The following is a 14,687-nucleotide window of genomic DNA, read 5'->3' on the forward strand; positions in this document are numbered from 1 at the left end:
TATTCTTTCTCCGTATTTTTATTACTTCTGTAGAGAACCAATATGTTTCGAAACCAATATAAATCTCCTCATTAGGGTTCATATATAGGAAAACTACAGGGGTTTGAATAACAGAATCTTATTCTAATTAGGAATGATATAATACCTATATATCGATAAGTATATATTATATATAACTATAAAGAGATTGGTTTTGGTACACTTTTTCCTTTTCATCTCTCTTTCTTTCTGTGTAATGTTTATGTCTTTTATGAGTAGAAAAGGAGGTACTTTGGAAATATAATTTTGAAATGTGAATTTTTTCGATGCTCTGATTTTATTGCATACAATTATACATAATAAAGTATGTTCCATTTCGTTCTTGAAAAAATGAAAAAATCTAGTTATTGTTTCCCTACAAAAGTGCCATCGTTTTGAGTAAATGGCTAGCGGAGTAGTAGGAGACGAGTTAAAATGTATCTCTTGGAAAAGAACTTCCTAACTGCACTGTCCGGAGTTATTTCAATCAACTCCGTTCTGATCCTATATTTGTCCCACGACACCATCAGAGTTTGATTTTAAGGAGTAAATATCATTAAAAGAACGCTGAAGGGATAATTCCTTATTTAGAAATAGATTTGAGTATTCTGAATAGATTTTATCGCAAGAATATTAATTATTGTTAAGTGTAAGCCTGAAGTCCTTAAATTTATTAATTTTATCAACTTTATTCAGACAAGGAAATTAAAAAATAGATAATGAATCATTTTGTGGTATTAAAAATTTTATGCCTGTGGAATGAAAGTTGCGTAACTCATAAATTAATTTATAAATTTAGGTTTACATACCGGCTTCTACACGAATTCTTCGTATTTCAATTCTGATTCATATGTACAATTTTCACCCACTTCGTCTACTTGCCATAGCTCTGCGAATTAATTATATTCACTCTCAATGCACTAGAGAACCTTTTAATAACTCTATTTTACTATGGAGTAAAATATGCGGAGTTTAATGTATTCGATACTGAGTCGATTTTATACTCCGAACAATTTTAATCTCGACTCTACTAGCCAATTACTCCTCAAATTTTTAACAGCGTATTTTAACGAGTGTGAACTTGACGCCAGAGAAAAGCGATGGCGGAAGTCACCCGACGCAAATAGCCTTAGGCCTTTGATGCCCACGATACTTTTTGTCATATCCTCTTTGAAAATAAACATTTGAAGCAGATAAAAGATGTTTGGTGTTCTTGACAATTTCAAATTATAAGTGAAAAAACAGCGTACTTAGTATAAGAGAGACTGTGGGGTCCAGAGATGCAATTAAAAAAAAATGCATATTTTTCTCCCTCGGGCGTGAAGTTTCATGCACCGGGCGTAAAGTTTTATGTAGCGGGCGTAAAGTTTCATCTCGGCCCGACGCGACGGCGGAGAGCGTTTATAGTGTCAATCTTAATATTTAATTATGATAGACTAGTTTCGTTTTTTACTAATTTAATCGCTACAAATACATATTACTTTAATACATTTATTAACAAGTTTTCATTTTCAAAGTTTTTTGGGATATTTTTCCAAAATCACAATTCACTCATATTAACAGCTATTTAAAACTAGAGATACTTTAGGCACTTTCTACATCACGTCTAATTCATGGCTTGTGAAAAACGGTACTAATTTTCCCCGGTTGATGGTATTTGAACTGCTTAAATGTGTAACCAAACTTCGTCTAGAACTACATTTTTTGTATAAGCCGTTTATACGTTTATGAAATTCATTTTTTTTCGTGAATTATAGAAGAAATTTATTAAAGATTATATTGTAGAACATGTATTTTAGTATTTATTTTCACAATATATAATTATTATCCCATAAATAATTATTGTTAGCTGGTCTAAACCTAGTGGACCGAATGAACAGGAAAGGATACGCTACAAAGTATCCTTATAGTATCCACATAGTATCCCTTCCGTATCATGCAGCAAAAACTAAAAAGAAAAGAAAGATGGGTATTTAACTTGTTGCAATTCGGATTCTAAGTCAACTTTGCCATTAGAATTTCACGGAGTAATTGCAATAGTTTTATTTTGCATCGTTGAAAAAGAAAAAAATACAATACCTGTCATTAACACAGGCTGAAGGCGACTTCAGGAGCATCTTTTTTCAGTATCAGCATACTTCTTAAGCAACTATGGGTACGCTTGAAGCCGCGTTCAGAAGTTATGACATTTAAAAATTTTTTCTTAACACTGCAAAAAACTATTGCAACTAGTCCGTCACATTGTAATGGGAAATTTAACGTAGAATCCGAATTGCAACAAGTTAAAGGCCTCTCTCGCTGTTTTTTGAGTTTTTTTACATGATAGGAAGGAATACCATCTGGATACTATAAGGGTACGTTGTAGAGTATCCTTTCCGTTCATTTCATCCGCGAGGGAATAAGTATCTATATATAAATTAAATTAATATGTAATGGAAATTATTTAGGATAGTGTCCGAGGCAGAAAATGTAACACCGGAAGCAGAAGTAAAGTTTTTAGCTCCTGTGACAGGTATGGATAAGCTAGCCTGTATTGGTTTAAATTACGCTGACCATGCTAAAGAAACAGGTGAAGCACTACCAGAAAGACCTATGGTTTTTAGCAAGTTTCCTAGCATTATTATCGGACCTACTGATAACATAGAGCTACCCACGATATCTGATGTGAGTAATAGATTTTTTTACTTTAATTTTACGAAGTGTTCAGGCGCACCGAAAATTTTTTGTCTACACTAACCGGATTTCCCGGGGCTCATCGAAAGAATATATGTTCTTCATTGAGCGAATTTTGGTGAACTTTGCACAAATCTAATTTGATTGAGAATAAATAAACATATAATTATTATATGTGAGAAGTTGTAGGCTCCACAATCAGCGATCATGGTTCTTTAGAGCAAACAATCCCGACACAATCGGAACGTGTACGTCGTCCACATTTGCTCCTCCTATCTTAGAAGGTGAGCAAGAGCGAGAAATTTAGGCAAGAGACTTCGAAAAACACTGTTCCTTAAAATCAGGTCTTTAGTCGCGGATGACCTTATGCCGCAGCAGGCACAGTTGGAGATGATAGTTTTACCTCTAGAACTTTTTTAGAGTTGCTAACCTTTGTATAATGTTAAGAGGAACAATATTGAGAGATCAGATGAAGTGATCCAAGAAGAGCAACTTTTTCTATCTGGCTCGCGATAGACTGAGCCTGATCCTGGCAAGCCAGGATTTTGTTGAGTTGGCTCAGAAACGAAGCTTTCATACCTCCAAGGCATTAAATTATGAGAACAACATGATGGAATTTCTGGCCTTGGTACAGCCTGCCCAGCTCGAAAAGAAGGGCTTGGTATTTCGCCCGTTTTTCTTTCTTTTTTGCCGTGATCTCACCATCGGTTGGTGCTGATAATTTGTAACGGAATCGTTACCATTTATTGGGACTCGGCACGGCCCCGGACGGGGGGGGGGGGGGGGGGGGGGGTTGCCGGTTCGTATCCGTGATTAGGCGGAACCCCCCGAGGGGTTCCGAGGTCCCGTCTGATCGCATCTCTCGTTGTCAGTCATTGCTCGTCCGCCTAGCTAGTGCCTGATTTCAAGTGTTACCGAGATTGTGTGTAAGTGGCAATAAACGCCGTAATTTCCGCATTGAATCGTTGTATTGCATTTGTATTATCACCCCTTTCTCGGCTTTCCATATCCCAAAATTCCTCCTCGGCATTACCCCCTTAATACCTGGCGCCCCACGTTGGGCACCAGATTTTACGGAGGTAAATCCGAGGAGGGAAATGGGAAATGGTGTACCGAGAAAAGGTAAAGACACAATCAAACACATGCGATTAACAGGAAAAATATGGTAAATTTACTCACCACTTACATTACACGGCTAATACCCTTGAAGGGATTGATAAATCGGTAAAAAGGCTGGTGATCAAAAACCCTGAATATGCTGCGGTTTCGTGGCGGGGTGTGGTGAAAAGAGCGTGGTGGCAAACTGCGAAAACTTGTTATGGTCACCGGACTAAGAACGACTGATCAGTCAAAAGCACGATTCGCCAAATAATATAAGGGCACCTTGTGGCGCGAGGATTCGGGGCTCCTCGGGGGGTTCCGCCTTATCTCGCCCGCGGTCCGACAAACCCTTTATCCGGGAACGCGAGTTGGGAAAGAAAACTTCCACTGGTATTTTCTTCAAAAAAATTTTTCTCAACATTTCCACCGGAACAAAGCAGAGACATGGCCTTTATTACCTCCTCTTTCATTTCACAAACTTTCAGAGCGATATCTCTTTTCGTTTAGACGTAAGTTGGGAAAGAAAAATCGAAGACCAAGTTTGGTCACGTGACCCTCTCGTCACATGACCTTAAAGAGTCTCCTTCGAAAACCCCTCTCATATTTTATATAGCTGGTAGTCACTTGTCTTTTGCCAGAGGTTATGACAAATCTGGTCCGCCACAAGAGCATCTCTTTCGTACATCTCACTATTTTTGGATGCACCTCCAGGCACTCAAAGAGCTTGATAAATAGCTCATGGTTCGTGTTATCGGTTGCCTCCCGGTAGTCAGTCCAAGCCATGGACAGATTGCGTCGATACCTGATGGAATCTTGGGTAATGAACTACTAACAGTCTATTCACAGGTCTCTTTGCGAATACCAATAAATAGCTTGTAGCTGGTACTTAAACAAGCAATGGACTGATAGTTCTTTGGACTTGAAAAATCTCCGTTCTTAGGGATCAGTATCGTGGGACCCTCTACTAAACACTGCGGAATGGATTTTTCTCCGTTTAAGAAAGTACTAAATATACGAGCTAAATGTTGGTGCGCAGAAGTGAACTTCTTTCATCAAAAGTTTTTAATTTTATTCGGCCCTGACGCTGAAAAGTTCTTAGTTCTCGCAATAAGTTTCTTTACTTCTTCAAATGTAATTAGTGGACACTTCTCCTCTGAACTTTGCAAAATTCCAATCTATTCTTCAAACCACGTTACTAGCCGTTCAAAGCTCTTTTTGGCTGTTAAATGAGCCCGAACGCATCAAACATTTGATTTTAAACAAAACGTGAAAGACTTTTTGGTGGATTTTTGATCTCCTGTTTCTCACGTTGGCATTATGGGTTATCTGCAAACGTGGAGTTGCTGGAACAAGTGGTATTTTATATGGAGGATATTGCTGTACTTTCTGATAAAGAGCTTTATATCCTCTTTTGCGCAAAAAGGATACCTGATCTCTAAACACTGAGGCGTTTTATGAGCATATTCCGGGGGCATATTGATCCAACGTTCATCTAACTTCAGCATGAATCCTCTTCGCACCAGTGAGCTTCCTTGTCGACAGTTAAGGATGTCCTTCCTGAGTTGGTCCAACCATTTCAAACGATGTTTTTGCGTTTATTCGGGATCATTTGCCTAGTGGTCATCGCAAGTGGACAGTCTCACAAAGTCATCATGTAAAGTTCCCCACTCGGGCCCATTAGTATCCAAGGTCTTTTGCTACAGACGTTATTCACTTTACTGTCACCATTCCTCATGCATTTGTCATAAAGTATTTTTAAAACGCCTTTCACGTCATGCAAGCTATTGTGTTTCTATGGATCCTTATGCCTTTTCGAATAAGAGTCTTACTCACCCTTACTTACCATTCTTTCCGTGGCCTGTCTCAGGATCCACTGAACTTTACTTTACCTTTTGATACACTTCTTTCTTAAGCCATTAATCTTCCATTCTCTGAATATGCCCAAACCATCTTAATGAATTTCTCTCACTTATGTGAGGTAGCGTCTCCTCTACACTACATTTTTTGGTGATTATTTCATTACTGACTCGGTTCATCAGCGGTTTACCACACATCGTGCGCAGAAATTTCATGCTAATCCCGTTAATTCTATTCTTATACTTTTCTTGGTATGTCCAGGTCTCGCTACCGTACCTAATATATTTTTATTTCTCATAATGGATCCTACTCTACCGATAACCTTTTTACCCTAGATTATACGCCTATCGATTTCTTTATTCATCTTTCTGTCATTAGTGAATAGGCTACCATGATATGTGTACTCATTAACTTTTTCTATTCTTATAACATTTAAGAACATTTTTCATATTCTTATCTTACCTTTTACGCTGAAAACCATAATTTTTGTTTTATTTAAGTTAATTTTAAGGCCCATGTTCTTCATGTTCTCGTTTAGTTCGCTCAAAAATCTTTGCAAGTTTTCGATTGACTGCGATAACAACCTTATCATCTGCGAACGATATCCTATGTTCCCTCACTGTCTCGAGATCCAGACCTTCTTCGTCGATATACTTGTCAATGAATATAATAAACAGCCATGAGGACAAAACACATACTTGTCTATCACCTTGCATGATATCTAACGAGCCACTCAGTTTGCTACCAAGCATAGATTGTTTTTATTGCTTGTAGGCGCCATCCGCTGATTCCGTATTCCTTTAGGACTTTTCAAAGTTTATTTCTATCCAACTAGTCAACTGCTTTTTCTAGGTCAACAAATGCACAGAAAATTGTTTTTTTTTTCACTTCCAAACATTACTCTGTGATCTTTCTCAAGCTAAATATTTGATCCTTACATGATCTTCCAAGCATAAATCCACTGTAGTATTCCCATTTACTATCTTCTGTTATTTTCCTTACCCTATGTATAAATATTTTAAAATATATTTTACTTATGGCAGTTAATAAGCTGATACCTCTATAAAAAATATGTTAACCCTGGTCATCTAGATGCAACGGGTAAACAGCCATGTTTCTCCGTTATAACGTCTACATAAAAAACAAAAAATACAAACATAATATTTTAACAGAAATCAGCGAAAGTGCAGAATAGAGAAAATTATATTATAAAGGTTTACCATGTGGATTCATTTGTATTATCTAACAAAATTTTTAATTCTCAACCAAAAAAGAATAATTTTATTCAATAATAGAAGAGTTTTCAACGAATGAGTTGATTTTTCAAGCTAAAAAGTCAAATAAAAAGATGCTGATTTTTTCAACCGAAAAGATGAATTTTCAGTCCAGAAAGACGAATTTCTAATTGAAAACGAATTAACGTCAGCGACATAGAGACACATACTAATAATTCTTGTAATGAGCGATCTTCCAGGGCTTCAGTTTCCTCTTACCATAAAGAACAAACATTTTTCACGATTTTGAATTTATATTTTGCTTTTTAATTGCATTTTTCAGGATCAACCGATTGGATCTGCCGTATTCCCTGGCTTTCCCTTACTTCTTCCAATTTCTTCATCCACATCATTCCCTGTCCACTACCATCCAAAATCCATCTTATACACTCATCCACACTCAACTGCCCATCTTCCTCTCCTGTGTAATTCTTCCAATTTCTTCATCCACATCACTCCCTGTCCACTACCATTTAAGATTTATCTTATACACTCATCCACACTCAACTGCCCATATTCCCCTCCTGTGCACCTCTCTAAAATATGTTCCCATGACTCCAATTCGTATCCGCATACTCTACATAGATTCTCCTCTTTATCCATCCAATATTTGCAAGCTCTCACTCCTTCTCCCATTCTAAAACGTATCACCCTACTCTATTTGTCTTCCTTTTTTATTTTTTGCAGATAACTCTTTGTCCTGATATTCCATAATCCGTTCTCGTATCTTATAAACCCTTCTCATTTTTCTCCTTTCTTCCTCCCATTTTGAATTTCCCAAATTTTCTCTTGTCTCATTGTTCCGAATTTCGTCCAAACATGCTTGTGTTATTCTGCTTCCCTCTCCCCTTTTTGGCTTCTTTTCAAACCTTCAGACTCTCTTAATTTGTCTAGTAACCATTTTTTCCCTTCCTAATTCTTCTCTTAACATGTATCTTGGTCAACTTCAGCTAACTCCCATTACCCACCTCATAAATCGCTAATGTATGCTTTCTACTTTCCTATGTTCCTTCCATTCCTAGATCTCCACTCTATTACACAACACTGCCCAAAGCAACGCAGCAAACAACCAGACCCTCATTCTCCAATCGTCCTTGAACCTTCTCTTTTCTATGCCCCATATTTGGCCCATTACTTTACCCACACATTTAATTATTTTCCTCACCTGCAGCTCGTTTCCCCCTCTTGCCACAAATCAAAAACCTAAGTAACAGAACTCCTCCACTCTTTCCACTGTTTTTCCGTTCAGCTTCCAAACGTAATCATTAGGTTCGTCCCCATCTCGTCGTCTGCTAACATAATTACGTCGTCCGCATAAGCTAGAGTATATATTTTTCTGTTACCCACTATCATCCCCCCTTTTCCTTTTTCTTTAGCTTCTCCTGTAGGTCAGCCAACAGCATATTAAACAGTAGCGGACTCAAAGGGCACCCTTGCCTTAGGCTTAGACTTCTTTCGATACATCTCCAGAATACCTCTCCTTTTTCCTTTCCTATCTTCACCCTAATCCTGGTTTCAGTAAAAATTCCCTTTATCCTCTCAACCAGCCTTCCTTCTATTCCCTTCTCTTTCATTGCCTGCCATAACACTTTTCTGTTTACTGAATCAAAAGCTGCTTTAATAACTGTCAACCAAATATTTGAATTATCATTAAAAAAAGATTAATTCGCACCAAAAAAATATAATACGTAGTTGACATTTAAACCAAGAGAAGATTACAATTTTAAATAAAAAAACGTTGAATTCAGCTAGAAAAGATTAATTAAAAAAAAGGTTAATCCTCAAGAAAAAGGGTGAAATACCAAAAAAATAGTTTAATTTTCAACTACAAACTTCATTTTCAACTATGAAGTTGAATTTTCAATCGAGAAGTATAATTTTCTACGAAAAAAGTCAAGTTTACAATTAAAAATTAAACAATTTTTATGTAAAGATTGTGTTTTCAGTTAAAAAAAGAATAATTTTCAACAAAATAGTTCAATCTTCAACGAACGTAATACATTAAAAGAAAGGTAGTACAACTTTCAACCGAGTAAATAAATTTTCAAACAAAAAAGATGAATTCTTTATGAAAAATTTAGTACGCGAATTTTCAACTAAAGACGATCAATATTCAAGCAAAGATAGAGAAGTTAAGTTTTCAGTTAAAAATTAATTTGTAACAAAACAAAAAAAAAGCAGGTATTCACTCAGCTATATTGCGCAATATTAAGAAATGTTTCACACCGACCTTACTGTTTACTTTTCATCAATCTGGATTTAAAACTGAAGGCTACTGAAGTCATCCTCGAAACCGCTGGTTACTCCAAGTTCCAGTGCAGTGGATTTTTCAATTAAAAATAAGTAGCTATCAACCAAAAATAGTTGAATTTTCTTATTGGATTCCATTAATTAATTTCGCATCTTGACGAAAAACGGGAAAAGGGGAAAGTTTGTTTAAATATATGGAGAAAAAGAAGGATCCTCTTAGTACAGGGTAAAGAGGGAAATAGGGGGAAGAGTGTGTGTTAAACCTTCGTCACAAGTCGTCACAAAACATGTTAATCCTTTCTTCCCCGGGCAGTATCACGTTGTTTTTGCATATCCCCAATATTATTTTATATTATGTTGAACTGGAGAGAGAGAGAGAGAGAGTCGTTTCGAAATATTTAATACTTTTTTCTTTTCAATTTAGGAAGTTGACTGGGAAGTGGAACTCGTTATCGTAATAGGGAAAAAAGGCAAACACATAAATAAACAAAATGCAGAGGACTATATCTTCGGTTATACAGTAGCACAAGATGTATCAGCACGTGATTGGCAGAAAAGACTCAATGGAGGGCAGTTCCTAATTGGGAAGTCTATGGATACTTTTTGTCCATTAGGACCTGCAGTAATTACAAAAGATGCCATTTCCGATGTTAATAATCTTAGAGTCAAGACTTGGGTGAATGGAAAAATCAAACAAGATAGCAATACCAGAGAACTAATCTTCAAACCTCCTGATATAGTCGCTCATTTATCACAGTACGTATACAGAATTTGAGAAATAGAAATATTAGTTTAAGCATTAGTATTTTTATGCCAAAATGCTGCTTAAAGCTAATACATTAAAGATGCGCCTCCACGCAGCAGGCAATTGTAGTATCAACCCACTGGAAAACCTCGTAATGATAACTATAACTCTGAACTGGCCACTATTCACTGAGTAACAATCACTGGGGTGGTATCATGCCAGTATTAATATTGGCCTGCTACCAAAATAGTAGTTTGGACAGTACTGGGGCAGTATCGACTATTGTGTTACGCTCAGTACTGGCTCAGTACCTTTTATAGTACACTATTTAATACTGGCTTAGTTCCGAGAAAACCAGGGAATACAAATTCGAGCCGGAAATTACACTTAAAGTTTTGAAAAAATACTGTTACACACTGAGAGACTTTTTGTTAGAATGAATTATGAAAATTAATGATAATTGAGCAGAAACGAACGTCACGAAATGTACAATCCGTTCGTTCGCACTTTACGACGTTTGCTCTTAAGTTTCAGAAACGGTACTCAGCGAAGTTCACAGAACAGGTAAGTTTCGAAGCATTTGTTCTTTTGAAGTTCAAAACCTTTTGGGGTTTGAACTTCATACTAGAATATCGCGGATAATTTTTTCGAAAATTAGTGATAATAAATTTCCATTAAAAACCCATAAAAACTATGGCTTTTTGCGTTCATCTAAGCCAATACGCACAATATCGCTAACTATTTTGAAAAAAATTATATAGCTCATTAAGTTACACATTTTTTGTTTCAAACATTTTTATCTGCGAGTGATAGTATTCGCGAAAATGAATGATACATCGATTTTTTGAAAAAGACCCTTCAAAATCAAGGTGTTTTGCGTTTAGCATAGACAATACAGAAAATTTCGCAAAATATTTTCAGTAAAAGTTGTAGGTCTCATTAGGATGCACATTTATTGCTCTTAACATTTTTTTCTACGAGATATATTCCTTGAGAAAATTAGTGATACATCTGATGAAATGTAACAGCTTTACTGAAAATCAGAACAACAGGAAAAGACCTTCGGAAGAAGAGCGCAACATGGAAAGTCACTCCACACAAACAAAGCCAGACCAGAGAAACAGCGCTACGAAGAAGGGGAAAATATCACCCATAATCCTGGACCACATAATAGAAGATTTTGCAATACTGATTAATGCCTTGAAAGAATTAACCACTGGAGAAATACGTGTCCAAAAGAACACAACATTAACTAAGACTACAATCTACCCAGAGTATATGGAGGACCACCAAAGTATTAAGGATCTGTTAGTCAAAAGTAAAATATCATTCCACACCTACTCAACAAGGGGAGAGAAAACTAAAAAACTTGTAACACACGGACTGAGAAACTTTGCTACAGAGAACGTGAAAAATAGTATCGAAGAACAAGGACTACAAGTTGAAGATGTTGTGAGTATGAGGCAAAAATCTGAAGATGCAGCATGGCAAAATCCACTCTATCTCGTAACCCTCCACAAGGATGCAAAACCACAAGATGGTTTGAATGAAGATTAGATGGGAACGCTTTAGGAATACCAAAATGGCCACCCAATGTTGTCGGTGCCAGAGATTCGGACATGGCACACAACACTGCTATGCAAAACCTAGGTGTGTGAAGTGCCTCGAAGAGCACCTTACAGCAGACTGTCCAAACGTGAGAGACAAAGATAAGCCGAAATGCGTAAATTGCAAAGGAAACCACCCAGCCAATTTCACGGGATGTGAAATATACAAACTTCATCTAGAAAAAGTACCACAACTGCGAATGCAAGGAAAAGGACAGACTCGAAGGAAAACTACGAACGTAAAATGATATAGTGGAGATTTTCATAGGAACTTCCCTGCTGTACCAAGGACCACGCAAACCGTAAATCCACCTCAAAGGCCTACTACATTCGCCTGGAAATCCATACATGAAACTCAACGTCAACATAGATCTCAAATCAAGGAATCGGGAAAGTATGCTGAACCAGGAATTGAGGATATAAGAAACGTATTCCAAGAGATCAACCAAATATATGACATGGGTAAGCTTTTTAAATTAACTCTTAAGCTTAGAGATAAAATGATGACCTGTAAGTCTGATTTTGAAAGACTACAAGCCTTAAGCGAGCTAGCTGTTGAACTTGATGGTTAGTGATGGAAATTCAAATGTATTAAAAATTGCTCAGTGGAACGCAGATGGGCTTAAAAATAGAATACACGAATTACCTACCTTCCTCCAACAATATGAGGTAGATATATTAGTTGTTGGAGAAATGTGGTTTACGAATAACTCAAAAATGCAAATCCCCGGATAAATTTGTTATAGAAAAGACAGAATAAGTAAAAGTGCTGCTGGTGGAGTAGCCCTTTACGTTAAAAATGGCATTCCATGCGTTGAAATTCCAGTTAAAAAATTCAGTCTCAGCAATAAAATCTAGAATATAAAATCTAAATAATTGCAGCAGGGGATTTTAATGCCAAAAATATTAACTGGAATTGTTATTCCAATAGTAAGAATGGAAATACAATTCATTATTTTATTTATCAAAACCCTTGCAACCCAGTTTACCCACAAAAATTCACACTTTACCCCTACAAAATGAAAGCTCGACCGACTATAGTTGATTTAGCCATTCTCAAAAATATTAATAACCCGGAAACAATAGAAGCACTTGATGAACTTGATTCAGATCATAAACTTGTTCTGATGATAATAAATGACAAACAAATAGACGTAGAGTACAGTAAATCTCCTCATTTTCTAAACTACAAACAGGCTGATCGGAAAAACTTTAAAGGACAAATAAACAATAGCCTAATAATAAACACGCTTCTAAATGATACGCAATCTATTGACAATAGAGTAGAAAATTTGACTGAAATTATTAATTATTCTATAAAGTCTCATATTCCAAAACATATACTCGTTAAATCCAATAATAATCTCCCGAAAAATATGATAGGACAGTTGAAACACAGAACCACTCTGAGAAAAATAACACAAAGGACTAAAAATAAATATCTAAAACCGATTATAAACAAAGCGAATAAAAAGATACAAGAATCGACTCCAAATACAAAAGATAACTCATTATGGAAAATGAGTAAAATTCTAAAAGGTCCGAGAAAAAGGTACATATCACCATTGCAGAGCCTAAATGGCCAATTATTCAAAAATAAAGACAAAGCTGAAATCATAGCAGATCATTTTGAAAAAATGCATAAATTAACTGGGGAAATGGGCAACGCTAAGTACAATATAGAAATAGCAAAACTTTTTACTGAAATCACTATACTAGAATCAGACATAAATAACATTAAACTAGCAACACCTAAGGAAATCAAAAGAGCCATAATGAGAACAAAATCTAAAAAAAGCCCCTGGCTTAGATGACACTTAAACTATAGTACTTAAATAACTCCCTAAAAAAGCTACAGTTCAAATCACGCACATAATAAAAGCATGTTTAAAACACGGCTACTTTCTAAAAGCTTGGAAAAAAGCGAAAATCTTGCCTGTATTCAAATCGGAAAAAGATAAAACGTTGCCTACAAGCTACAGACCTATTAGCTTGCTATTTGGTCTTAGCAAAATCTTTGAAAGAATAATCTCAAACAGACTCCAAGACCATGAACGCGATAGAAAACAAATTATACCGGAACAGTTCGGATTCAGAGCAGGCCACTGGACAGTTCTATAGCTATCTCGAATCACTGATTATATTAGCCTACACTTCAATATGAAACATAGTACAATAGCCTTATTCTTCGATATGGAAAAGACTTTTGACACCGTATGGCATAAAGGACTCAGAGTCAAATTACACAGATGCGATATTCCGATATATTTGATTAAAGTTATCAAAAAATATTTAAGCGATAGAACATTTGTAGTAGAAATAAATAATGAAACCTCGACAGAAAAACCTGAGGTAGCAGGAGTGCCACAAGGCTCTGTGTTAGGACCAAAACTATATTTATATTATCTAAATGACATACCAAAATCTAAAGAAGTGCAGATAGCTTTATTTGCGGATGACACGGCGCTATATTACGCATCTAGGCGTAAGAAACAAGCTATACGAAATAACAGGGGCAAGTTGTAATATTAAAAAAATATTTCCATAGATGGAAACTAAAAATCAACACTAATAAGACTGAACTCGTGATATTTTCGAATAATATTCGTGATAAAGTAGTTCCTACTATAAAAATGTACAACGAAGACATTGCCCCGAAGAAAGAAGCAAAATACCTAGGCGAGATTCTAAACTCTAAGCTTAAACACACCAAACACGTTAGAACAACTCACAAAAAGGCCTCGGCAGTTATAGGAAGCCTCTATCCACTCTCGTGTGGAAAGAGCCAAATGAGTGTTTAGAATAAAATAACTAACTATAAAATGATTTTTGGACGTACAATACGCAAACTTGCCTATTAATGTCAAATATAAATTCCCGCATCATTTGACGCAGAAATAAATTGCGAATATCAATATCAGATCTTAGAGTTAAGGTATAGCTAAAGTAACATGTAAGTATTGTAAATAATAGTTCTTAAGTTAGTGTATAAGTTGAATTATTGTATGAGACATTAAACAGGTTTTTTCGGTATATATTTCCTGCGAACACATTGACATAACTACATTAAGGAAAATACAATTATTATTATAAAATTTAATTCAAAATTCATTTAGCGTTAAATCGATTAAGATAGGAACCAAATAAATAAATAAATATATA

At 36.0% G+C, this 14,687-nt stretch overlaps 1 protein-coding gene across 1 annotated transcript in view; it reads left to right on the plus strand.

Annotated features, from left to right (window-relative positions):
• LOC117167342 (fumarylacetoacetate hydrolase domain-containing protein 2A) overlaps positions 1-14,687 on the plus strand; it is a 53,658-nt gene that overhangs the window by 19,139 nt on the left and 19,832 nt on the right. The window contains exons 3-4 of the mRNA XM_033352202.1: positions 2,466-2,682; positions 9,598-9,929. Of these exons, the coding sequence (XP_033208093.1) occupies positions 2,466-2,682; positions 9,598-9,929 (549 nt within the window). The remainder of the gene's footprint in view (positions 1-2,465; positions 2,683-9,597; positions 9,930-14,687) is intronic.

The sequence above is a fragment of the Belonocnema kinseyi genome, chromosome 2 (assembly GCF_010883055.1).
Source record: "Belonocnema kinseyi isolate 2016_QV_RU_SX_M_011 chromosome 2, B_treatae_v1, whole genome shotgun sequence".
Classification (NCBI taxonomy): domain Eukaryota; kingdom Metazoa; phylum Arthropoda; class Insecta; order Hymenoptera; family Cynipidae; genus Belonocnema; species Belonocnema kinseyi.